Source organism: Cavia porcellus, unplaced genomic scaffold (genome assembly GCF_034190915.1).
Source record: "Cavia porcellus strain 051 isolate PalLab524CR breed Dunkin Hartley unplaced genomic scaffold, mCavPor4.1 scaffold_40, whole genome shotgun sequence".
Lineage (NCBI taxonomy): Eukaryota > Metazoa > Chordata > Mammalia > Rodentia > Caviidae > Cavia > Cavia porcellus.
In genome coordinates this window covers 7,131,778-7,156,330 of record NW_026947523.1, presented here as the reverse complement: position 1 = coordinate 7,156,330, position 24,553 = coordinate 7,131,778, and the positions used below count along the sequence as shown (strand labels likewise).

The 24,553-nt window shown below is 53.4% G+C and overlaps 1 protein-coding gene and 2 long non-coding RNA genes across 4 annotated transcripts; 1 reads left to right on the top strand and 2 right to left on the bottom strand.

Annotated features, from left to right (window-relative positions):
• Positions 1–1,083: 1,083 nt before the first annotated feature.
• Positions 1,084–6,070, bottom strand: LOC106027846 (uncharacterized). 2 transcript variants are annotated; one of them, XR_001201419.2, is made up of 3 exons: positions 5,637–6,070; positions 3,090–3,211; positions 1,084–1,515 (listed from the first exon to the last, which is right to left on the bottom strand). It is a non-coding gene; the product is annotated as an uncharacterized LOC106027846 (long non-coding RNA). The 2 variants fall into 2 exon arrangements; XR_010045728.1 differs by lacking the exon at positions 5,637–6,070 and adding an exon at positions 4,079–4,520.
• Positions 6,071–6,207: 137 nt separating this feature from the next.
• On the top strand, positions 6,208–12,630 carry LOC134474849 (uncharacterized). Its single transcript, XR_010045733.1, has 2 exons — positions 6,208–7,655; positions 8,816–12,630. It is a non-coding gene; the product is annotated as an uncharacterized LOC134474849 (long non-coding RNA).
• On the bottom strand, positions 12,065–22,151 carry Tob2 (transducer of ERBB2, 2). The gene is made up of 2 exons (XM_005003871.4): positions 21,976–22,151; positions 12,065–15,809 (listed from the first exon to the last, which is right to left on the bottom strand). The coding sequence occupies exon 2, from the start codon at positions 15,731–15,733 to the stop codon at positions 14,711–14,713; it is 1,023 nt and encodes a 340-aa protein (XP_005003928.1). The 5' UTR covers positions 15,734–15,809; positions 21,976–22,151; the 3' UTR covers positions 12,065–14,710.
• Between the last annotated feature and the right edge of the window lie 2,402 nt (positions 22,152–24,553).

Genomic DNA, 24,553 nt, shown 5'->3' with positions numbered 1-24,553 from the left:
AGCAGAGGGTGGCAGGAAAGAAGCTCAACAGAGCAAAGGTCTGCAGAGAGGGTCCTGCTGAGGCCTCCAGCTCGGAGCCTGTGGGTTGAGCCTCCATTTGTAGCCTGTCTCCCCAGTCCTCTGCCTGCTTTTGACAAGCTTAGCCCTGAGCTCAGTTTCCTCTTCTGTCAAAAAAAATGGGCATAGGCTGGTCCGATGGCAGTGGGTTATCAGAACTTATTAACATTAGTGTCACTAAAGTTGGTGTACCACTCCCCACTGCTAAATTTGACTGGCTTAAAAAAAAAAAAATGGGCAGAACTTGTAATCCCAGCACTCTGAGAGGCTGAGGCAAGAGGATCCAAATTCAACCCCAACTTGGCACCCTGCCAATGTGGTTTGTTTGTTTGTTTTTTGTCTTTTTCCTTTTTATTGGTACCGGGGATTGAACTCATGACCACCTGCTTACAAGGCAGGTGCTTATGCCACTGAGCTAAATCCCCAGCCCTCTGTGTGGGGTGTCAAAGTAGACCTGTTGTATTAGTAAGGCCGAGGGGCTTTTGGGGGGCTTTCCTGGGGGGCTATGTGGGTCAAGATGAGGCAGAAGGACAGGAAGCCAGGGCTCCCCTGGGACCCTAGCATCCTGCTCTGGGCCTCACTTCCCCAAGGCAGTGACCTGAAATGCCTGTGTGTCTGTGTTTGAGTGTGTCTGGGGCACCCGTGGGTGGCAGGGTCAGAGAAGGAGTCTCGGTGTGTGCATCCATACCTGGGGACCCTCTCACCAGGGTGCCAGGGGCTTTCAGCAGCAAGCCAGTCGCCAGAGCAGGCCATCTGCTCAGTCGGCGGTGAGGACAGTGCCCATGGGAGCAGCAGGTAACTCCCCTCCAGGCCCTGAGTGCGCCATCTTCTCTCTCCCTGTCCCGTAGTAGTTCTTTATTTGCATGATATTTGCATTCAGCCCCCCACCCTAAGTTCTTCTTCCCTGAGGAGCCGGGCAGCTACCACCCATCAAAGCCCCTGTGGACTGTCACTGCCACAGGGTAAAGAGTGACAGGGCTGACACTGTACTGACACTGTACCTTAGCACTGAATTACATCCTCAGCCTCTTTTAAATTTTTATTTTATTTGGACAAAGTTTTACACTAAGTTGGTAAATTGCGCAGACTGGGCTCAAACTTTTGATCCTTGATTCTCCTGGCTTAACCACGGTCTCCCACAGCTGCCTCTGCATCTCTGCACTCTGAGCCACTTGGGGGCGGGGCCTGTGTTGCATGGATGGTCAAGGTAGCCGCCAGAAGAGTACCTTCAGCAGGACATGAGAATGATGGCAGAATCTGCTATTGGTTAAGCACTCCCTGAATGTCAAGCCCAGTGCTGGTGCTCAGTCCTCCCCAGGTACTCCCTGAGATCCTTCCCTGAGAGTCCCATCCTTGCAGGGAGAGGAAAAGACTTGCACAAGGTCACCAGTTACGGGGCCACAGGGTGGACTCTGGCAGCATCTAGGTGTCTGCCCTTATTCCGTGTGCAGCACCAAGCTGAAATGTCAAGAAACGGAGTTTAAAAACCGGGCACACAGCTGGGGCTAGATAGCAACACCCTGCCTCAAATCACACATGGCTAATAATCCCAGGATGCTGGGAGACTGAGGCAGGAAGAGTGAAAGTCCAAGCCCAATCTAGGCAGTTTAGGGACTTATTGAGACCCTGTATCAAAATACAAAATTAAAAAAAAACAGGACTGGTAGCCAGGCATGGTGGTGCCTGCCTGTAATCCCAGCACTCAGAAGGCTGAGGCAAGACAAAAAACAAAACAAAACAAAACAAAAAATCCATATGAAAAAGGCTAGGGTGTAGTTTAGTGCAAAGGCTCTGGGTTCAATTGCTAATACCACCACCAAAAAAAAAAAAAAAAAACCCTTGAAAATTAATCCAATTGTTTTGTTTTATATGAATTCATTGTGTGTGAAGATACAGACAACTATTTCGAAGAAAACAAGAGACATTATGGTAGCCACTGTTGATCTCCTGTTATCTTGCTTTGAAATGCTATGTTACTTAACGTTTTCTTCTGATCTGCTTAGTTCTGTTTTGTTTTACCCTCTTTAAAATTAAAAAAAAAAAAAGGCTGGTCCGATGGCAGTGGGTTATCAGAACTTATTAACATTAGTGTCACTAAAGTTGGTATACTACCCCCCACCCACTGCTAAATTTGACTGGCTTAAAAAAATTAAAAAAAAAATTTTTTTTTTAGAAAGCCAGGGATTTAGTTCAGCAGCATAAACACCTGCCTGGCAAACTCGAGATCATGAGTTCAATCCCCGGTATAATAAAATTTAAAAAAAATATCCAGGGGCTGGGGATTTAGCTCAGTGGCATAAGCACCTGCCTTGCAAGCAGGCAGTCGTGAGTTCGATCCCTGGTACCGATAAAAAGGAAAAAGACAAAAAAATAAATAAATAAATAAATAATAAATAATAAAAAAAATATCCAAAATCAGTCCTAGTGGCACACAACTATAATCCCAGTACTCAGAAGGCTGAGGCAGAAAGATCATAAGTTTGAGGCCAGCCTGGGTCACAGAACAAGACTCTGTCTCAAATAACCAACAAGAATTCAAATCAGGCTTTGGCAACTGCTCCAAACAAGGCCCCGCCTGGGGTTACAGAGGTCTTCAGTCTGCGTGATGACCCCAACCCTGGCCAGCTGTGGGACCCCGCACAAGCGCTTTGCTCTCTGGGCATCAGAATTGGCTGTCTGTCTCCCTTGAGTCTGGGGGTCCAGTGAGGCACAGCCCCTGGCCCGCACCCCATGGTCTTAGACAGAGTGAGGTGGGGGCGGGGAGCTGGCAAGGCCGGAGAGTTTAAAAATAAACCTGTCAGCTACTGCCTCAGCTCCCAGGGCCTGGTGACTTCACTGGGGCACAGGACGTCCCTGGCAGGGGCTGGGAGTTACAGGGGGGACCTGTCGAAGGAAAGGCAGAGAGGACTGCCCTTTCTGTCTGCAGGAGGTGAAGCCAACCTGAGTTGTCCTGGGGCCAAGGGCCTGCCAGCCACCCTCCCCCCGAACTTGGGGACATTTCATTCTGCATAAGGAAACTGAGACATACTTACCCTCTGGGTGGTTCTGGTCATGGCGGGGAGGCCTTTTTTTGGAGTGCTGGACAGAGGCAGGGGACACCAAGGGAGCAAATGCTTGACCCTACGTTGCCCACGGCCTCTGTTCCTCTCTGAGCCTAGCGAGGAAGAATAAGGCAAGGACAAACTCCATTTTGTTGCTACTTTGGTTTTTGAGATAGAGTCTGCTGTGCAGGTGAGGCTGATCTGGAACTCAGAGCGGAGCCCAAGCTGGCCTCAAACTTCAGGCAATGCTCCTGCCTCAGCCTCCCGCAAGTGCTGGGATTACAGGTGTGTGCCACCATGCTTGGCTGAGCATCCTTTATTTCTCAGAGAAAATGGAGCCGCAGAGGGATAAAGTGGTTGGCTCCAGGCCACTCAGCAAACGCAACAGGGCCAGCTGGGACCAGTGCTGATGGGAGGGAGGGAAGGAGAGAAGCAGGACCAGAGCTAAGGCAGAGACTGGGTACGGTGTGTGGGCCACAAGGGAGTGGGAGGAGCCTTGCACCGTGCCTCTGCTGTCCCCTCCTGCCTCCCCCCTGAGCTCAGAACAAAGTCCAAAAGCCTCCCCCCACTTCTTCTGAGCCACTAGGCCCCAGCTCCAGCCTTGCCCCAGCGCTTCCAGGTCCTTAAAGCGATTGCTATTTTAGGCTCCAGAGCCGCTGAACAAGCTGTTCCGCGCCTGAAATGACCCTTCTTGTATTTGCCCAGAAAACTCCTATTCATCCTACAGCCTTCAGCCGGGAGCTGGCCCTGAGCCATCTGAGCAGGGTTAAAACTGTGAGTGTCGGGGCTAGGGATTTAGCTCAGCGGCATAAGCACCTGCCTTGCAAGCAGGCGGTCGGTGGTGAGTTCCAATCCCCGGTACCGATAAAAAAGATTACAACAAACAAACAAAAAAAACCCTTGTGACTGTCAGGTTTGTTGCCGCCTCTCTTCCTGCGCCTTCCAGGACAAGGCCAGGATTTTGTCTCTCTGTGCCTCACCTAGTACGGGTCTTGCTTCTATGTCCTTTCCTTGGTCCCAGTGATACCCTGTATCCCGGAGGCCAGGACTTTGCCAGGAGGAAAGCAAAGGTCTTAAAGGGTGTGGCCCAAAATGGGTCTCCTTATCAGCCACCTGCCTCCTCTCCTCCTGCCCCAAGGGCGAGGCCCCTCCACCTCAGACCGGGCAAGCCGCAGAGGGGCTGCAGGCCATGCCAGGTGATCCCCAAGAGCCGGGAATTCTGGGGAGGGACAGGGGCTCCAGCGTCACTGCTGAGCCCGGTTGCAGGGCAACTGTCACCCACTGCCCAGCCCCAGCACCAGCACTGGTAGCTGCGGAGGGGGGTTTCCTATGTCAGGGGCACCACGCTCTGCGGGAGGGGAAGTCCCACCCCATGCCAGTTACGTTATACACTTACACGCACATGCGCACACACACGTTCAGATTACATACACTAACCCCCGGGAACCCCTGACGGCTGTGCCCTCTCCTGTCTCTGGGTGACCTTGGGTAGATGACCTCTCCGAGCCTCAGTGTAGCCACTTGTGAAATGGTTCTCCCCTCTGGTGTCCCGGAAGGACAGCCCTGTCAGGTGGTGATCACTTAGGCACCTAACCAGGAGAGCTCCTGCCTCTCTCCGTCCTGGCACTGTGCAGGAGCTGGCCAGGCGCTGGCTGCCAGGATCCCTTTGGCCAGTCAGCTCTCTGGGGACTTGGCCTTCGCTCTCAGTAGTCTGCCTGCCCTGTGGGCTGGCTGCAGTTACAGATAGAGCTGGTGCCCAGGGACTGGGCAATAGGAGAGGTTTCCCTATTGGAAGCCTTGGAAAGTTTCCTGCTGTCCTGTCCGGTGTTAGTTGCCCATCTGTCACCTGTTTTTTTGAGGCAGTGTTGGTCTTCCTATGTAGTTCAGGCTGGCCTTGAACTCACTATGTAGTCCACCAGGCTGGTGTTGTACTCAGAGCAGGCCTCTTGCCTCAGCCTCCCAAGTGCTGGGATCACGGGTATGTGCCACACCTGGCTCTGTCACCAGTTTTATTTATTTATTTATTTTTGTCTTTTTCATTTTTATCGGTACTGGGGATCGAACTCACGACCGCCTGCTTGCAAGGCAGGTGCTTATGCCGCTGAGCTAAATCCCCAGCCCCTTATTTATTTATTTTTTGTCATCTGTTTTAAACACCAAGTAGCAGGCCCTGCAATGGTTGCCGTGGCCCACAGCTATAACCCACCACTTGGGAGGCCAAGGCTGAGGCAGGAGGATCTTTGGGGCTAGCCTGGGCTACATGGTGCATTCAGAGCCAACCTGGACCTCATATGGAGGCGACGCTGTCTCAAAACAACCAAGAAAACAAAAATGAGATGCAGAAAAAAAGAGAAAAGAGGGGCTGGGGATTTAGCTCAGCAGCATAAGCGCCTGCCTTGCAAGCAGGCAGTCATGAGTTCGATCCCCAGTACTGATAAAAAGGAAAAAGACAAAAAAAAAAAAAAAAAAAGAGAGAGAGAGAGAGAAAAATAAGTTGTGGGATGAGGGAGGCATCACTCAGGTTGGGGACAGTCATACCTGTTTCCCTTGCTTCCTGCTTAGGCCACCAGCAGGATATGAATGTCACTGTGGCCTCTCCAGCTTACCCCTGGACTCTGAGCCCTGGGCTGTGTGCTCCTCTTATCTCCAAACAAGCATGCTGAGAATTAGTGTCCTTTTATCAGGGGCAGAGCACAGCCCAGGATTCCACCCCTGGCACTGCACAAAAACACAAAAAGGAAACCAGGAGCCACCCGCGTCCAGCCGCACGCCTTGTAGGTGACTATCCTGTTCTCGTGTGACCCTGGGCCCCTGTGAAGGGGCCCAAACTTTATTGCCCTCCATAAATATTTCTCTCATGAGCAAAGGAGCTGAGTACTGGACTCTCCCAGAATGAGTCATGAGCTGGCACTACGGGAGACTGAGGCAGGAGGATCACAAATTGGACCCCAACCTGGGCAATTTGGCAATCTAGTAAAATCCTTTCTTAAAAAAAAAAAGGAAAGAAAAAAAAAAAAAAGGCTGTGACCTACCTAAGGTCACACAGCCAGTGAAAGCCAGGTCAGCTTTTGTGTGTGTGTGTGTGTGTGTGTGTGTGTGTGTGCCTCCTTTTTTTTTTTTTTGTCTGAGACAGTGCCTCACTATGCAGTGTAGGCTGGCCATGCACTCATTATGTAGCCCAGGTGTGGGCTGCCAGGCCTGGCCAGGCCAGCATTTCACTGTCTGCACTCTGACAGGATTTAGCCCAGATGACGGGTGTTGTTGGTGATATAGATCGAGGAAGGCAGGAAGCGGAGAGAGACTGCTGAGGTGCTGCGGAGGGCCAGCACCCCTGCCTCCAGCTGGCCCTCTCCGCCCAGGGTGGCAGGACAGGCTGTAAGGATAATCCCTTTGTCCACACCACTCCCCTCCACCCAATCGGCTGGCTGCCCATTCCCTCTGCCAGCCACTGTTCCCTGTCAGCTGCCAAGCTGGGCCACAGTCCAGGACATTGTGTGCAGAGAGAGGTCCTAGTGCCCCCCTCCAGCATGGCACTGACCTGCCCCGCACCTGGGCTGTGAGCCAAGCTTGTCTGTCCCCAGCGCTGGCTTTGACTAGAGTCCAGAGCTGCCCTTGCAGAGGCTGGGCTAATTAATGTCCACCTTCCAGCCTTGCTTGACTCCGTGGGGATCCAAGTCCATGGGTCAGGCTTCCAGGTGCCTCTTGGGGGCAGCCTGCCAGGCTCCTGAGACACCTCCTTTTCGGCCCTTGGCGGATCCACAGTGAGAGCCAGCTGGGTGGACCTGCGCCTGGGAGCTGGGCGTGGCCTTGCTCCCGTGCATCACAGATGGAAAGCCAAGCTGCACGGAGAGGGGAGCTCCCACAGTCACACAGCTGGGGCAGAGGCTCCTCGGTGCCAATAAGAGGGGCTGCGGGCCAGGGGAGGTGGGGCAACCTAATGGGGAAGGGGTGTAGCTCCTCTCCTGTCCAAGGCTTCGTTTAACTGCCACCTCCCAGAGAAGCCCTCCCTGGCTCCCGGCCCTGCTTTCTAGAGGAAGGGGCTCTGACGCAGCCCTCTGCTGCTTCACCTCAGGTGTCCCCAAGGCCATCATGTCCACATGGGCTGTCTCCTTCCTCCACTCTTCCTCCCTTCTCTTCTTTATTTTGCATTACTGGGGAAGGGACCCAGGACCCAGCACTCTGTCAATGAGCTACATCCCTGGCTGGTTTTATTTTTTATTTTGAGACAAGGTCTGGGTGAGTGACTCTGGCTGGGCTCAAACTATGAATTATCAACCCTTCCTGCCTCAGCCACCAGGTAGCTGGGTTACATGCTTGCTCCATGGTGCCAGTCCAGTGACAGTTCTTCATACACAAGTTCTAAAATGCATGGTCTGGAATATTTTCTCTGTCTATGTTTATCCTTTCATTCTTTTAACAGTGCCTCCCTAGGACAAGTTCTTCATTTTGCTGACATCAATCTCTCCATTTTTCTCTTGTGGATCGTGGCTTCAGAGGATGTCTATGAAATCTTTGCCTCAGCAAGACCACAGAACTCTCTTCAGCTTTCTTGGAAAGGTTCTATACTTTGGAGTTTTACATGTCTGACCTGCCAGGTGTGGGGGCAAAAACCTGTAATCTCAGCTACTTAGGAGGCAGAGGCAAGAGAAACCTCAAGTTAAAAGTCAGCCTGGACACCCTAGTGAGACCCTGTCTCAAAGTAAGATTTAGAAAAGTGGTGGGGATGTGGTTCCTTAGCATATATGAGGGCTGCAGGACAAAGGAAGTGGGGGTGTGGCATGCAGGGGAAGGTTTTTGATTGAATGTGTGAGAGAAAGCTCTCCTAGGGTAAGATCAAGTCCCAGCTCTAGGACTGCTCAGTGGTAGAATGGTTACCTAACATGCAGAAGCACTTAAAAAAAAATCTGGGCTGCAGGGCCTGTCATGTGACCGTAGGGCCTCTTCAAGGTCACTTTGTGCCACTACCTGAGGACTGGAGTTTGTTCCTGGCTTTTACCGTTTGATGAATCTGGTCCCCCTGGCCCTCTGCTGCTCTCTGTTCAACATCTGTGAAGGGATCATGGAATTCAGTGGATCTCTAGTTGAAAGCCCCTTAGTCAGGAAGGTCTTTCCTGGCTTGATTACTACAAGAGTCACTTGGTCACCAGCTACCATCATTGGTTGTCATTGTCTTATTTTTAATTTATTGTCTTTTTGAGAGGGGGTTTCACTGTGCAGTTCAGGCTGGTCTTGAACTCACTTCGATCTTCCTACCTCAGCCTTCTGAGTGCTGGGATCACAGGTGTGCACCACCATGCCTGGCCTTTTGTTTCACTGCTTTTTTTTCTTTTCTTTTTTTTGTCTTTTTCTTTTTTTATCGGTACCAGGGATCGAACTCACGACTGCACACTTTGCAAGGCAGGCACTTATGCCGCTGAGCTAAATCCCCAGCCCTTGTTTCATTTCTTTGTTTGTTTTTAGGCAGGGTCTCCTTAGGTAGTCCTGGTTGGCTTAAACTTGAGATCCTCCTGCCTCAGCCTCTGATTGCTGGAATTATAGGCATGCACTACCATACCCCCCTTGACTGTAAGCTTTTTAGTGGCACATCCTTACCACATGACATTTTCTCATTTGTTTCTGTCAACAGAATCTTGAATCAGAGAGTGGGGACTTTGTTCTGCCTAGAACAGTGTCAGCATTTATGGGGGCTCCATGTTGCTTTATTTTTTTCCTTGCAGTGAGGATAGAGTCCAGGACCTCGGCGTGCAGTGGGACAAACACTACTGCCAACTGTGTCCTGGCCCCTGGGCTCCATGTTGAATGCTGAGCGTGCAATGCGGAAGGAAGGCAATGAGGGCAGAGCTGCAAGAGGACCCGGAAGTCTCGGCACCTGTCAGGCCTTTTCCCTGGAGCAGGCCTGGACTTCTTGGCCTGCCCTAGACCTGCAGCAGTTTTTTTTGTTTTGTTTTTTTGTTTTGTTTTAAACAGGGTCTCGCTGTGCAATTCAGGCTGGCCTTAAGTGCACTTTGTAGCCCAGGCTGGTCTCAAGCTCACAATGATCCTCCTGCCTCAGCCTCCGCAGTGCTGGGATTACAGGAGTGAGCCATCACACCAGGAAACCTATAGGAGTTTGATGAGGTTCTTTCCTGAGGGCCTCCGGCAGGGTCAGCCTGTCTGTCATTTTAATGCCCTCCTCCCTGGCAAAGGTACCACTGAGCAGGGTCCTCCTGGCGCTCCTTCCCAGGGCAGGAGCAGAAGAGGTGCTGGCCAGGGGAGCAGCACACATGGCCTCGCTGGACAGCCCCGCTGTCCTTTTCCTCTGGTACCCAGGGACAGATGTGGAGAGAGCTTCAAGGTCACACAATGAATTAGCCTCCATGACCTGGCACCCACTTCTCTTGCTGGCAGTGAAATTCTCCAGGTGAACAACAGGGCCTGGGGACTTCCGGTCTGGGTGCAGGATATACTGGCCAGTCTGGCTGGGGACTTCCGGTCTGGGTGCAGGATATACTGGGCCAGTCTGGCTGGCAGGCCCAGGGAGAGGAGGGTGGGTTCCCCTCCACCCTGGGCTCCTTCATGGGGAGACAGTGAGACCCTGGGTTTAGAAACACTGATTCCCACTGCAGAGTTTGCCTCTCCTTCTCCAGGCAGAAACTCCCAGAGATTTTGGGGACACATGTAGAGGGGTCTGCCTCCTCCCGAGGTGGGAGGCTGGTCCCTGGAGATGAGAGCTGTGGAGCTCCTGGCAGGCAGATGCCAGGGAGAAGCAGTAAAGGCTCTGCCCGCCTGGATTTCCTTTTCCGCCCTACCTGGCCCTGGTGCTGGTAAGCTTGGGGTTTGGCCTGTTTATTGAAGCCAGGAAGCTGCTGGGCTAGGCTGGCTGCTGGCACTGGGGCTGGACAATAATGACCAGGATGATAAAAATGCTGCTTATAGCAGGGCATAGTGGCCATGCTGTAATCCCAGCACTTGGGAGGCTGAGGCAGGAGGATGATTGCAAGTTGGGGACCAGCCTGGGCTACAAAATGAGCTCAAGGCCAGCCTGAACCACATAGGGAGCCCTGTCTCAGTCGAAGAAAAAAAAAAAAAAAAGGGAAGGAAATACCACTTGCCATTGTTTGTTTACACCAGACAACTTGTGCACTCAGCATTTCCCACTCATTTTATTTTTGCCAGGAGGTGTAATTTATTAGCCCCGTTTACGAAGTGTGGGAACTTGGGTCCCAAAGGCAGTGAGGTGACTTGCTCAAGGTCCCCCAGCTGGGAAGTGGCAGGGGTGGGATTGGGGGTTATGCTTTTTTTGTTCTTTTTCTTTTGCTTGAGAAAAATAAAGGAGGAGGGCTGCTTTGCTATGCAGTTTAGGCAGGCCTTGAACTCAGGTAATGGTCTTGCCTCAACCTCCCGCATGCTGAGATGACAGGCGTGCACCACCACACCTGGCCCTGGATGCTGTGATTCTAGCAAGAGGACCATCTCTCTTCAGTGGACCCCAGGTTCCCTGAGGAGGGACACTGCCTTGCTTTTCTCCTCGCATTCTCTCCACCTCCAGGAAGCTCAGATCTGGGGGTACCCAGGTCCCTGGTGCAGAGCTATCCTGAAATTGCTTTCCTACCTGTGTTCCCAGGGCAGCTCAATGTACAGGAGAGGTTTGTCAAGAACATAAACGAGTGGCTGGGGATTTAGCTCAATGGCACAAGCACCTGCCTGGCAAGTGTAAGGTTTTGAGTTTGATTTCCAGTACCAAGAAAAAAAGGAACTTAAATGAGTAGGGTGCCATGGTGCTTACTGGTTTCTCAGCACCTGGGAGGCTGAGGCAGGAGGATCACAGTTTGTGGCCAGCATGGGCTGTCAAGTGAGTTCAAGATCAGCTTGGTCTACATACAGAGACCCTGCCTCACCTTATACCCCAAAGAAGATAAGCGAGGATTTTTGGGAAATGGGACAGAAAGAGGTGCTGCTGCCGGGAACTCTGAGCCTACCAGAAAACTGTATCTTCCCCTCCAGCAGGGCAGAGGCCACAGGCACCCCCTCGCCCCTTGGAGCTTTTTGCTGTGCCTCTTCAGAGTTGGATATACCTGGAGAAGGACGGAGGCTGAATGTAGAAGTGAATCAGCTGTGTGGAGGACAAGCATCACCCCGGCCCTTCACATCTGTGTGACAGCACATGGCAGCAGGTGACGATGACAGTGCTCAGCACATGACTCCAGTCACGCTTGTGAGAAGCAGGTGAGGTGTCACCCCACCCTGGCTGTGGGGCACAGACACGGAGCAGGCTGGGCCACTTGCTGTTGAGGAGGAAGGCGAGACTCCAAGTGGCCTTGTGTCCTGGCCAAGGCTCTGGGGACTGTCCAGAGGTTGACACCGGGCTCAAAGGCTCCTAACTCTCACATTGGGCCTTTTGTTGCCCCTCGAGCCCTGGGTCTCACCTGTCCCAGGTCGGAGGAGTTGCTCCCCCAGGGCCGTGAGCGCAGCTGTGTCAAGTTTAACACAAGGTGACTGATAGTGGGCACTTGTTCTCTGACACTACTGCAGGCCACGGATTGGGGAAACGGTGCCAGACACTGGTTAGACCCCCAGCCCAGTGTGCACTGTTTCTGGGCTTAGGCAGCCAGTCTAACTCGGGCCCATCTCTCGGCTTCCAGACGGAGGCAACTCTATATTCTGGTGGTTAAACCCCAAAGGTTAACATAAGATTCACAAACACCTGCAAGTACCCTGGGCCCAGCTCAGCCAGCGCCTTGGGTGGCTCAGATGGCAAGGGAGGCAGTGGCTGAGAGATCCAGGAAATCGGCCCCTTAAGGAACCTAGCTCGAAAGTGCAAAGGACAGGGTGTGGCGCTGAAAGGCTACAGGGTCAATTCTGTCCACCCCAGACTTGGTCACTGTGAGCATTGCTAATCATCCCCTGGCAGACAGGGACTGGGCTGCCTGTCTTCTCTATCCTGAAGGGGACCCCAGAATCACAACAAACTAGGAACAAGCAGAGGGTTATTATATATTCATGCTTTTAATACAAACTTAAAAAAATCTGGAACAATATAAACTGTACAGATTTGATCAATCTTTTTTGTTGTTTTTAAACTAAATCTCTAAACACACCAATGTTCCATTCCAAAATATTGCACAACATTCTGAATACAAAATGCTTGATTGTATTCCTCCTTCACTAAAGAAAAAAAAGGTTATTACCCTGCTCCCCTGGCCCCTCTCCACGCTTGCCTCAATGTCCCCTTCCCGTCCCTAGGGAAAAAACTAGAGATTCTAGAGTCACTGCATTGAGAAAAAGACACCATTCTGGACTGACAGTGTACATTCTTTACAAGATAACCCACCTTCGACTTGTTCCTGGGAAAGAGGGATAGACAGGATGGGGAAAGGGGAGAAAAAGGCTTTATTCTCCTCTTTTTTTATTTTAAAGTTTGTTTTTTCCTGAAAAAATATTGGTTTCTCTCCTCTTTTTAAGAAAAAACTCTTGAAAAGAAAAAAATTACGTTTCTTACGTTAGAAATATACATATATTATATATACCTCTTACATTTTACAAATGTAGCAAATTATTCAATACAAACAGACACCAAAAAATGTAAAAAATAAAAAAAAAGTTTTCCTACGAAACCAGGTAAATTAGTGCAGGTTTTTGTTTTCTTTTAAAAAAAATAAAATTGAAGCAAAAATGCCTAGATTTGAGACGAGACTGAGCCGGGCCGAAGCCCCGGCCGGCGTCATGTTCCTGAACACACATTTTCTTCGGATTTCCAGACACCGCGGGGCTGGTCTCTTGGCCCAAAGCGCTGCGGAGGAGCCTGGCAGCCTGCGTGTGCCAAGGGGCTGGAAGGGCTAAGACAGACTCAGTCTTTCCCAAAGAGACGTGGTCTGCGTGGGCCTGTCACCTGGGTGGGTGCTAGGAGGAGGGCAAGGGTGGCCCAGCCTGAGAGACTGGTGCAAGGGGACAGAGGGTGCTGGGCTGGGAAGCTGGGGCCTTGCCCCGTGGGGGAGGTAGAGCTGGTACCCAGTGCAGGAAGAGGAGGCTGGGAGCGCCTGCTGGGTCGGACCCACTGCCACCACAGTGCCTGCCTGAGGCCCCTGGGAAGATGGCACAGCATGGGGTGCCAGGGGCTTTGGCGCTTCCAGGCGATGGGGCCCCCGATACCAAGACCCCACCTGCCGAAGCACCGTAAGGGCAAGGAAGCTGCCCCCAGGCTGGAGAAAGCCATGTTTCTGCAGGGGCACTGGAACGAGCACCTTCCTGCAGCCCAAAGGCTTAGAGGGCACTGGTTTTTCTGCCTGCCCTGCCAGGGAAACCCTGCCTCACAGCATCAGGCGCTGAGGCCCCACTTAAATGAGGGTGAGAGGTAAAGAAGCCCACAGGCAGTGCACACAGGCAGTAAAACGACATCTGTGACCAACTCCAGCCCCGTCCCCTCAGGGGCTCAGACGAGGGGCTCACATCCCGGCTGGGGCCATGGGACAGGTTTGGGACTTCTAGGAACCTCTAGGTGTCAGAGGCTTGGCTATATCCTTTGTCCTTCGGATTTTTTTTGGTCAAAAACAAACAAAAGTGCAGATCCCCTGCAGTATGGAAACCAGTTCCTCCTGCAGTGCTTTCCCCGAGGAGTGTCCTAGGCCCAGCCAGTGTCACCCTCTGCAGGTCCTGCCCTACGAAAGGACTGATCACCCACCCTGGCCCAACCCAACCTGGAACATAAATAAGCACTTCCTGTAACCCAGAATTACACCCAGACAGCAGACAGAAGGTGTCACTGGGCTCATAATCCTTTAGAATAGGATGGCAAACCACATGCACTCACACACACGTGTACACACACGTGTATACACACACACACACGCTCATCCCACCTCTCTGCCCATGACCTCAGGCTCAGAGAAGACAGGGATGCATTAGTGAGGAAGGGAGGCCACCTGGGTTGGTGGAGGGGTCTCCTGGGCCATGAGGATGGTCTAGGGCAGGAGGGGACAGCGACACAGAGAGATGAAAGATCTCCACTAAACATAGTGCTGGTCTCCCTGCAGGCAGTCACAGCATGTGGGAGGGGGAGGGTGTCGGGAGCCCAGCCTGAGAGGGAGTTGGGGCTGGAGTCAGAGCTATTTAGGGGGCAGGGCCCCAGGAGACCTGCTGAGGTTGGATGGCTTTGAGAGGACAGGATAACTGGGTGAGAGAGGCGGATGCGGACGCGGGGCCTGGTCTCTCCACTCCCCTCTGCTCTGCTCCGGGTTCACCCGGCGCCAGCTGGTTCACCCGGCGCCAGCTGCGGCTCTTCCTTCCCTGTGAGCTTGGCCACACGACCCTTGAAGGAGTGTGAGGGAGGGAACGGAGAGCAGGGAGCAGCAATTCACATCTGGACCATTCTTAGCACAAGAAGCCACTAATCAAAGATGCTCTATCAAAACCTACATGGAAAGAAAAAAAATACAAAACCCAAACCAACCAAATAAATCAGAGGCAGCAGGAAGACAGTCAGGGGGTTGAGTTCCGGGAGCCTTCCCACAGCGGCGGCGTGCTGGATCCTTGGATCCTTTCTGCCAGTAAGGACGTCGGCCACCCCCGTGTCCCCCTGCATGCCTCCCCGCCACTCTGCTCCCTCCCCTCCCTGCTGGAGGCACATGCACGGTCGGTCAGTTGGCCAACACCACAGGCTGGAAGGGCTGGCTGGGGTACTGCATGGTGTTCAGGTTGTAGCTGAGGCCCTCCACGAAGGGCGTCTTCTCCAGGAAGAGGCTGTTGGCACCCCCTCCGAACACCTGGGCCACGTCAAAGCCGCTGCTGTTACAGGTGCTGGCCCCGGGGCCGCTACTCTGGCCTTCAGCGCCATCAAAGAAGAGGCTGGGCGAGCCACGGCCACCGTTGTACACAAACTCCTTGGCGTTGGGCGACAGCTGGGACTGTGGCGGCGCTGGGCTGGCTGGGACAAAGTTCAGTGCGTGCATGGACAGTGACAGGCCCTTGTGCTTCAGCAGGCTGCCGGTGGGCGAGCGTGCCAGGCGCGGGGGCTGCGGTGGTGGCTGCTGCCCACCAGGCCCGCTGCTGCCCACGGTGCCTGCAGCTGAGACCCCACCGCCCTTCTTCATCTTGGTGGAGCCAAATTTGGTTGCGGCGAAGGAGGCGGTGGTGAAGGTAATGGGCTGCGCGGAGCGGGGGATGAACGTGGGGCTAGGTGACTGCCCGAAGGGCGGCGATGGGGAGCTGGACAGGGAACTGTCCTGGCTGCCGATGGGCACGAACACCTGGGCATCAGGGTTGAAGCTGCTTTTGATCTCCTTGTCCAGCTCTGGGGCGCCACCACCCTCGCTGTCATCCAGGTAGAGCACTTTCACTGTCCCCTTCTCGCCGATCTGGTAGGACACCTCGAAAGGGTCGATCCACACGCTCAGCTCCTCAGGCACATTGGCCCGCACGTCCTCCACCGCCAGGCCACTGCGCCTGGCAGCCAGCTCCACCACAGGGTCCACCATCTCCCCAATGTGCACGCATCGGAAGCCGGAGCCCTTCAGGGGCTTGTCGGGGTACCAGTGGCCTTCATATTTCTTTTTCAACAGCCGCTCCAGCTCCTCCCCAAAGAGGTCTGCGCGGCGCCGGGGCAGCTTATTGTATAAGTAGGAGATGATGAAGTTCAGGGCCACTTTGATCTCTAGCTGCATGGTCCTCTCTGAAGCCGAGTCAGTGCAGGGCAGGTGCAGGAGACACACGGTAGGTGGCCTTAGGCTCTGCACGGTCCTGGGGAATGAGGAAGGAGGAGGGGGCCCTGTGAGTAGATATGCACAAAGGCGGCAGCAACTAATGGCAAATGGCGGAGAGCACCTATGTGGGCAGAGTGCGGTGGCACACGCCCAGGACCCCAGCTACCTGGAAGGCTGAAGTAGGATCACAAGCCCGAGGCCAGCCTGAGAAGCTTAGGGAGACCCTGTTTCGAAGTAAAAAAAAATAAAAAGGGAGGCTAGGGATGTAGGGTGATAGTAAAGTGTGTGCCAGCAAAGAGCCCCTAGTACCACCAAAAACCAAACAGGAAAAGCAAAAGCACACCAACTCAGGGTCACTCAGATCTGGAAGCCACTACTGCTCCACTGGGCCATGGTTAAGTGACTTCCTTCTGAGCCTTGGTCTCCTCATCAGTAACATGAAGGTATCATGAATTCCAGGGTTTTAAACTGCCTCACTGGAAACTGCTGTACTTAGCATAGCTATGACTTCAAGGTGATTCTAAAGAAATCGGGGTGCTGTTTCCTACCAACTTGAGGGTCACAATATAAAACATACACACACATACCCCTGAGGACTTATTCAGCCAGAGCAAGGATGGGCATTTCTTGCTCTTGGTGAAGCTGTGCGCCCCACTGTCCCAGCTCAAGATGGAAGTGTAAGATCTTCAGCTGTCCTCCTTCTGTGGACAGGGATACAGGTCACTGCACAGGAAGGAGCGCTGGCAACTTTTCACAGGGCTGGGATGCCAATCACATCCATCTGTTCTCCTGGGCCTCATGGCTGCATATGCTCAGGCTCAGTCTGGGTTTGCAGACTGCCTTTTTAACTCCAGTGTAAGCAAAGCCACCCAGAAAAAGTCTCCAAGAATCAGGACAAGAGCATAGTCCAGGGAAGAAGGAAAGACTCCATCACAGCCAGAGATGTGGGCCACCAAGGGGACAGCTGGGACTGGAGGACAACAGAGTAAGAGCACCCCTTGAGAGCTAGGTGTGGTGGTGAGCACCAGTCACCTCAACTTTCTGGGAAGCTGAGGCAGGAGGATCTTAAGTTTGAGGCCATCTTGGGCAACTTAAGTGATTTAGTAAGATCTTAAAATTTAAAAAAGATCTGGGGAAGTGTGTAACTTAGTGAAAATCCCTGTATTCAGCCTCTAGTACCTCCAACACACACACATGAAGCGCACAGCAAGAGTGAGCAGAGAAGAAATTTTCATCACCCTACAGCTGGCAGCTTGGGACCCATCACTGCCCACCTGTCCTCGGTACAGGGTCAGATTTATCAAGTGTTCAGAGATCCCTGGAGGAGACAGCCAAGGTAAACAGGCTGGGTATTTTGGGATTCTTGCAGCCCCCGAGGGTGGAAAGGCTTAGGCAGTGGCCTGGGCCAGCCTCGGGTTTCAGGAAGATGGTCTACGAGGTCCCCAGGGCCAGGGAGCCTAATCAAATACTCCCCAAAAGGGGGGCTCCCAGACACGCTCGGGGAGACAGTGAGCTGGAAAGGGGCTGTTTGAGAGGGAAGGATGAAGATGCATCCCTAGTGGACCTCAGGAGCCGCTGTGCTGATGCTGCAGAGCTCAGCACGGAACAACAGGGAGCTGTGACCCAGCAAGGGCAACTGCTGACCTGTGACGGACTCGGGGTGGGTTCTGACTCAGATCCCTCTGGGTATGGAGGAGGAATGAGGGATGTCAGTAGGAACTCTAGGATGAGAACCTGGCTCAGCGCATTTCCCCGTAACTCTCAAGCTCCAGCCCATGACTGCAAGGGGTATGTTTGGGACTAAACCCTCAGCTAGAGAGATTTCTGGGGTGAATGTGTCTGAGAAGATGCCTGGGTCAGCCTGCAGCAGCCAAGGTCAGTGACTTGATGAGGTCTAAGCCTCATCCCATCACGGAGGTGGCAGGGGCGTCCATGGCCCTCTCTTGAGCCGGCCACCGAAGGCTTGGCATCTGGGAAACCAGATTTCTGCTGTTAAAGGTTCCAACCCAGACTTGGTAGACTTCTTCAGATGTGTACGTATAATCAGGACAGACCAATTCCGAGGTTCTTTTAGGTTTAAAGAGAACAGTAAAAAGGATAAAGGGCTGTTGATGAAGACTGCACTCATCACGGAATAGAAAGCTAGCTTACTGGATAGCAGACCTCTTCCCAAGAATGAAAACCTTTGAATTTATCTATTTATTTTTTGAGTTAGGGTCTTGCCCTGTTGCCCAGACCAGCCTCAAACTCCTGGGCTTGAGAGATCCTCCTGCCTCAGCCTCCCTACTACGTGAGACTGATGCACACCACCGTGCCCAGTTTAAAAAGTTGAGGTTTCTTGCAAGCAGGTGGTCGTGAATTCGATCCCTGGTACCGATAAAAAGGAAAAAAAAAAAAAAGTTGAGGTTTGAAAATGTCACCCTAGTCTACTAGAAGCGTCCAACAGAGAAGAGACTGAAAAACTGAAGCAGGCCTCAGTTGCCATAATGGTCAGGTTAAAGATGGCATTTTCAAAGAGATTTCAAAAAGTAAAACAGACTTGAAAACAACTTAGCACACTTCCCCCAAGGTACTGAGTGGACGCTTGGTATTCAGTCCAGACCAAAGAGTTTCCACACCTTCCTAGGCCTCCTTAAACTCTGCTGTATAATTACCTTGCAAGTTAACAGGCCCTGAACAGTTCAGCTTCAGAATGCAAGCAGTTTTAAATGTAGGCCAGTCATTGGGAAATAAGCCTCCCACCCCAAAATACAATAGAAGCACTGTCATCAGCCCTGCCCAGCCAACCAGCCAACCACTTTCTGCAGCACAAGCAACTAAAGCTGCACACCAATTTATACCTCAGAGATGGTGCCGCAAGGATAAGGAAGCATATAATGCCACCTTTGGCTCTTTAACTGGAAAACTGGCCAGGCCAGATGGCTGTGAGGTGGAACCTTACAAAAATGCCGGATGACCAGAATGAGATTTTCTGCTCTATCAGCTCAGGGTCTAATTTTGACTTCAAGGAGCTTATTGGGCAGAAGATTAAAAGCACTAGTGCTGTCTGTCTTGTCTTCAGCTAAAGACAGGAGTGACCATTCTGATGAGTTTGTTCGTTTATTAGAAAGCTATGGACAAACTCTAGAGCTTATCATAAAACATTTACAGAAGTGTGGTAAGATTAGAAAGCTTAGAAATTCAATAAAACTAACAAATAAGATTCCTTATGCAGCTGCAGAGGACTTCAGATCTTTTTTTTTAGGACTTGAGATCTTTTTCAACTAAAGTCCACAAAAGGCAGCTAAACAGGGTGAGGGTGGGGGAAAGAAATCGCCCTTTGTCCATGTATTAAAAAGTTGCAAATATACTTTCCAGTTTCATTAAGAACCTTATTTATCCTCCTTCACTTCTTTTACATCCAACTACAAGGATAAACCTGGGCTCACACCCCTTGTGCTCTTATCGCAGTTAAATACTTAAGAGAAAGACAGAAGAGAAGCAGGTAGGAGGCCTTAGCCAGTGCACACTCTAGAAAGAGCCACTGATAAGAGTGCCAAGCAAGGTTTTTAAGAAAAGCCAGTTTTGTTTTAAAAAGGGAAAGGAAAGGGCTGGGGAGTGTAGTTCAGAGGTAGGGAGGGCACTTGCTGTGGGTTTGATTCCCAGCATGGGGGGAGGGGGTCAAGGAGTTGAGGGGGGCAATGGGGAGAGAATCTGGTCCAAGACCTATACAAACATCCGAGTACCTTAAACCCTTAGCATCCAAATCATCCTACAGTCAAGTACTCCAGCACTGTACTTGGATTCAAATAAAGGAGCGTGGGGACAGGGGCAGGAGGCAGAGGGCGAGGGAGCAGGTGTTCCAGTTCGGTGGAGCCACTGCCCCGGGAGAAACTGCCAAGCTCAGGCTGCAGCCCAGCCCCAGACCTGCCCCACTCCACGGTCTCGGGTGGGGAACGGGTGAAGGGAAGATGTGGGTTGAACGGCTTCCAGGACTTGAGGTGTCTGCACCCCACTCCGTTTCCAACACAGCCCCCTCCAGCTACTGGGGGGAGGCCTGGCCGGGAGGGCTCCTCTCCAAAGCAGGGTGCTTCAGGCTCTGCTTCACTCCGCGCACGGGCGAAGGGCGCGCGCTCAGCACCCTGGAAGCCCCATCCGTGGGCCCCTCGCGCCGGCGTGGCGCGTGACCTACTTCTGAGCACACCACACTTCCCGGCGCACCCCGCGAGGCAGTCGCTGAACGCGCATGCCCGGCAGGGGGACTGGGCCGGGGTCGGGAGCCAAGGAAAAGTTTCCGACGCACATGCGCGCCGGGGTGGACGGCACCCCCGCCCACCGCCTAAGATATATCTACCCACAAGGCCTGCTCGCCGCCGTCACGCATCGCCCCACCGTGTCCGTATCTAGGCTTTACGGGGGGGGGGGGGGCCTCGACTTTCTGCCCTTTCTCTTCACATCCTCCCAAGACTGCTGAATTAGGAATCTGCCTCTAATGAGTTTTTTTGTTTTGTTTTGGGTGAAGGGTGTGGGCTGGGATAGATAAGGCCACGTACTCACTCCCACCCTAGCCTCTTGATCTGAATTCTACGGTCTGGGCTGGACGGTCTGGACTGGACAGTAGCCGTTTGGCATTGCTGCAGGGTCGGTGGATCCAGAGAGAAAGGAGCCTTTTTCATTTAATGCCCAATGGGCTTGGCTCCAGCACCCCCACAGCCAGGAAAGGAAAGGCAGGAATTAGACCTAGTTCTTTGGTCCTCTTGGCCAAAGAAATTCCCACTTAAGCAGTGGGGAGGGGCCGGGAGGACAATTAGAAGGCCTGACGCCAGCAGGGCCTCAACCTCACCCCACTTCTAATCCAAGTCTGAGTAACCAGACCTGGGCGGGCAAGGAAAAGGTTCCTGGGCAGGAAAGGAAAAACTGTACCAGAAACCTGAACAGCTGGGTGTGATGGTGCACGCCTGTAATCCCAGCACTTGGGAGGCTGAGGCTGGGGGATCGCCGCCAGTTCGAGGCCAGCCTGGGCTTAGACAAGGCTGGTCTCAACTATATTGAAAGCCTGTCTCAAGAAAAAGAAGAAAGAAACCTGAACAACCCATCTTCTAAAACTTAAAATTCATTGTGTTTCCTTCCACTGCTAGGCCTACCCTATGACTAGATTTACCATATCCTCCGCAAAGCTCCCCTACAGAGTGTTAAAACTCTTTAAACCTCCCTAATCCTTCCTCCCACACAAGCTGCTTTTCCCAATCCTTAAGAGAAGGATGGGGGCAGGCATGCAAGCATGCAAGAGGGCTGGTTTTTCTACAGTGAAATAAAAGATGAGAACCCACACCCAGAGTAAGGTGAGTGAAGTGAAAAAAGCTAGGTGAGACCTTAAATAGGCACCTGAGACACTGTCTACTGGTCCCTAAATTGAAGCACAAAGTGTGCGGCTTTGGTTGCTCCAGGGGGAGGGGAGGGCCCGCAGCTTGCCCTTCAGTCTGCTCTCTCCTTTCCCTCCTGCTCAAGGCCATAGCCCAACCTCTGGACAGGTGGGGAAGGAGTTCAGGAGTTGGGGGGGTCCTTTCTCTCAGGCACCCCACCGAGATCAAGCAAATCCACTCACTGACAACGTTCTATGGTTCTACGGGTACTCCCCCCCCCCACTCTGCCCAATTTCCCTTAAAGCACAGAAGAGGATAAAGAGCTCAAACTGGAATGAATTATGGCTCAGCAGCCCAAAGCCAACCTCCACAAATCGCGCCCTGTCGCCAAAAAACGGTGTCCAATTCCATCCTTGTCGTTTGATAAGGCCAGAAATACTAAATCATCACCACCTCCCCTTCCCCGAACACGGGAAAAGCAGCAGAAAAACAAGGCTTGAATCCCTTTCCTTCCCCCAATTTATTTAACGGTGGTGGGAATTACGTTCCTTGGGAAAGCAAAGAAAATCTAGCCAGTATTTGGGATACGGAGAGCTGGAAATGGAGGCAACAGAAGAAACGCACCCCACCCAGGAGAGGCCACTGTTGGAACTGGGAGAGGAGGAGCTCTGGGCACCCCAGGCTCAGTTAAAAGCACTGGAGAAAGGGGAGTCTAGAGAGAAAAGTAGACGGGGGAAAGGAAAACGCTGGCCAGGGGAGGGAAGGGGCCACAGCGACGTGCAAGCAGGCGTGGGGCGGGGTGGGTAGGGCGGTCGGCCCAGGGGTGTCGGGGGCCCCCGCGCCCGCAGCCCCCGCACTCACTCGGGTCTCCGCCGCAGCGGGGCGTCTTCTGCCACGGTGGTCCCGAGCGCGGGGCGGAGGTCGCTCGTTCTGTGTTTCCGGGCGCCGCGAGGCCGGGCCCCACTGTGTGCTTTTCTTCCTTGAGATTTGCGGGGCGAGGAGATGAATGAGGGGTTACAACTCTCAATATTTTTTCCGCTCTTTCTTTCGGAGGTGGCTCTTGGCGGCGGGGCCGGAGGGCGGGCCGGCCGGCGGCGGCGCGGGGACGCTGGACCGCGGGGTGGCTGGCGTCGCAGGGGCGAGGCGGTCCTCTTCGTGGCCGGTGAGCAGTGCTGCTCTTCTGGCCCCCCCGCGTTGCCCCAGCCACGAGCTGATCTCCGCGGGCGACCCGCACCTTCCCGCGCCCCGGCTCGAAGTGAGCAAAGTCAATGAAAAGTTTCACCCTTAGCAACCCTGCGCACGGATCCGGCTTCCCCACCCCTGCGCGACTCGTCCCTCCGCCCTGCCGGGGCGGGGCCGTGCGCACAGCCGGGACTACTTCCCGGCCGGCCGAGTTTAACCCCTGGGTGCCCAGAATAGAGTTTGAGGCCGGGCTTGGGATCGAGCTAGTGGCCGGGGTGCTCTCGCGGGCTTTTGGGTACGGACCCCCAACCTGGCCTCCTGGCTTGGCCACCTCTCCGCAAGGCCACCTGCCTTTCCCTGCCTATCCTAGCGCCACCGCCCCGTACTTCTGGTCTTCAGGTTCTCAGCCACTATTTGAACTTGCGCTCGCCTTGTAGGGTGCTTCCCCAAGTGGACTTGAGCTACGCGAGAGCAGGGACATGGTGGGCGCTCACGGTGGCTGCGCTACATGAGTGGATGTCGCGTGGAGGGGCGCATCCGCCCGTCCCCCGAGAGTTCCCTCCACCCCCATTTCAGCCCTACACATGCCTGGGCACCGACGGCACTGGTCCCTCGCCAGACCACCTTGGTGCCGACGTCCTTACGACTCTGGGCGTTTGACTGTTCCCGCCGCGATCGAATGGCCCCAGTTAGGATCTCTTCTCGGGTCAGGGAAGTGGGACACGAGGCGAGCTCTGGAAACATTTCAGACCTAAGCTCAGGTTGGCCTGAGTCTTCGAGTGTCGCGCCCCTCGTCGGGTAACGAGCGATGGGAAGGAGGTGGAGGATTTGGGGTCGGGGAGAGCTGTGCAGGAAGAAGAGCCGAGCACCACGATTAACCTTTCACTTGCCGCCTCCAGGCTCCAGTTCCCCGTGCCAGGAGAGGGCAGGCAGGGCACCAGCTCCACGCGAGCTCGGTTCCTCTGGGGAGGTCCACATTTGCTCTTCCTAACTGGCAGCCCCCGTAAGGTCTAAGAGAAAACAAGCCACGTTTCAGGGGGCACCCGCCCCTACAGGGGCGCCAGGCTTGTACACCTGAAGGCCCCTTGGGCGGCGACGCAAGGTTCGCTAAATGCGAAACAGGGTGCTCCAGGTCAGCACTATCAGGTTCCCTGGCCGGGCCTTTGGCCATGCGGGTCACTCTACCTTTTTGTAACAGTGAGAGGCTTATAACTGGGCGGGGGGAGGTAGCTCAGGGCAGTGAGGTCACAGGAGAATGCACTGCCAGACTGCAAGTCTCGGGGCCCCAAGGGGGCGCTTGTGCCGGAAGTCGTTTCCCTCCTTAGAGCACCCCTTCCTTAGTCCTCTCCCCTCAACCTCCGCCCCCTCCTCCCTTCTCATTTTTGACGGTTCCGGCCGGTCGGCTGCTTCCGAACCCACGTGGGGTGGTGAGATCGGAAAGTTTTCAGTTACGGAACAGTTAGCATTTTATTTTCCTTGATCACTTTTTTGGCAAGGGCAGAGAGCAGCGGTAGTGTAGGGACTGAAATGCGCTGTCCTTGACAGCAGCAAAGATTTGCTAGGCTGGAGGGCAAACTCTGCAGACAGGGAGGCGGGAGGGAGTATGGGCCCGAGAGAGCACTCCCATCCCCCAAGCGCAGAGAGCTCGGCTCCGGGGCACCTCCAGGGACTACTTGCTTCGTGCGTCAGCCAGTGGCCGAGCGTCATACACACGCCCCGCTCCGCCTTTCCTCGCTTCACCCTCCCCTCTCCACCTCTCCGCTTGGAGCGTGCTCCACCCGAGCACTGAAAGCCAGCCCACTGGTCGGGTGCCAGAACATCCTTAGCTAAAAATATAACCTATCTGTTAGCAACAGCCTTCCCATTGGTTGGCGAGCAAAGCACCGCAGTGTTGATTGGGTCTCGGGTTCAGCCGATAGGACTGGGCTCAGGGTAGTGTGCGTTTGCGCAGTGGTTCATGGCAAGGTCTGCTGGTATTTGTAGTTGTTCATTTGAGGCAGCCATGGACTAGGTGGGTTTATGTCCCTGTTCTGCCTCCTACTGTATGCTCTTAATTTAATGCAACGTCTCCAAACCTCAGTGTCCTCCTCTGCAAAAACAGAGATCATGTGGGTATTAAATGTAGTGTATATAAAAGTCTAGCTCAAACAGTTTCTATTCTTAACCTCCACACCAAATTGCAACCCACGTATCTCGCATATGCTGGGCTCAGCTGGTGTGCATTTCGCAATGGCAGACATTCCGAGATAGAATTTGA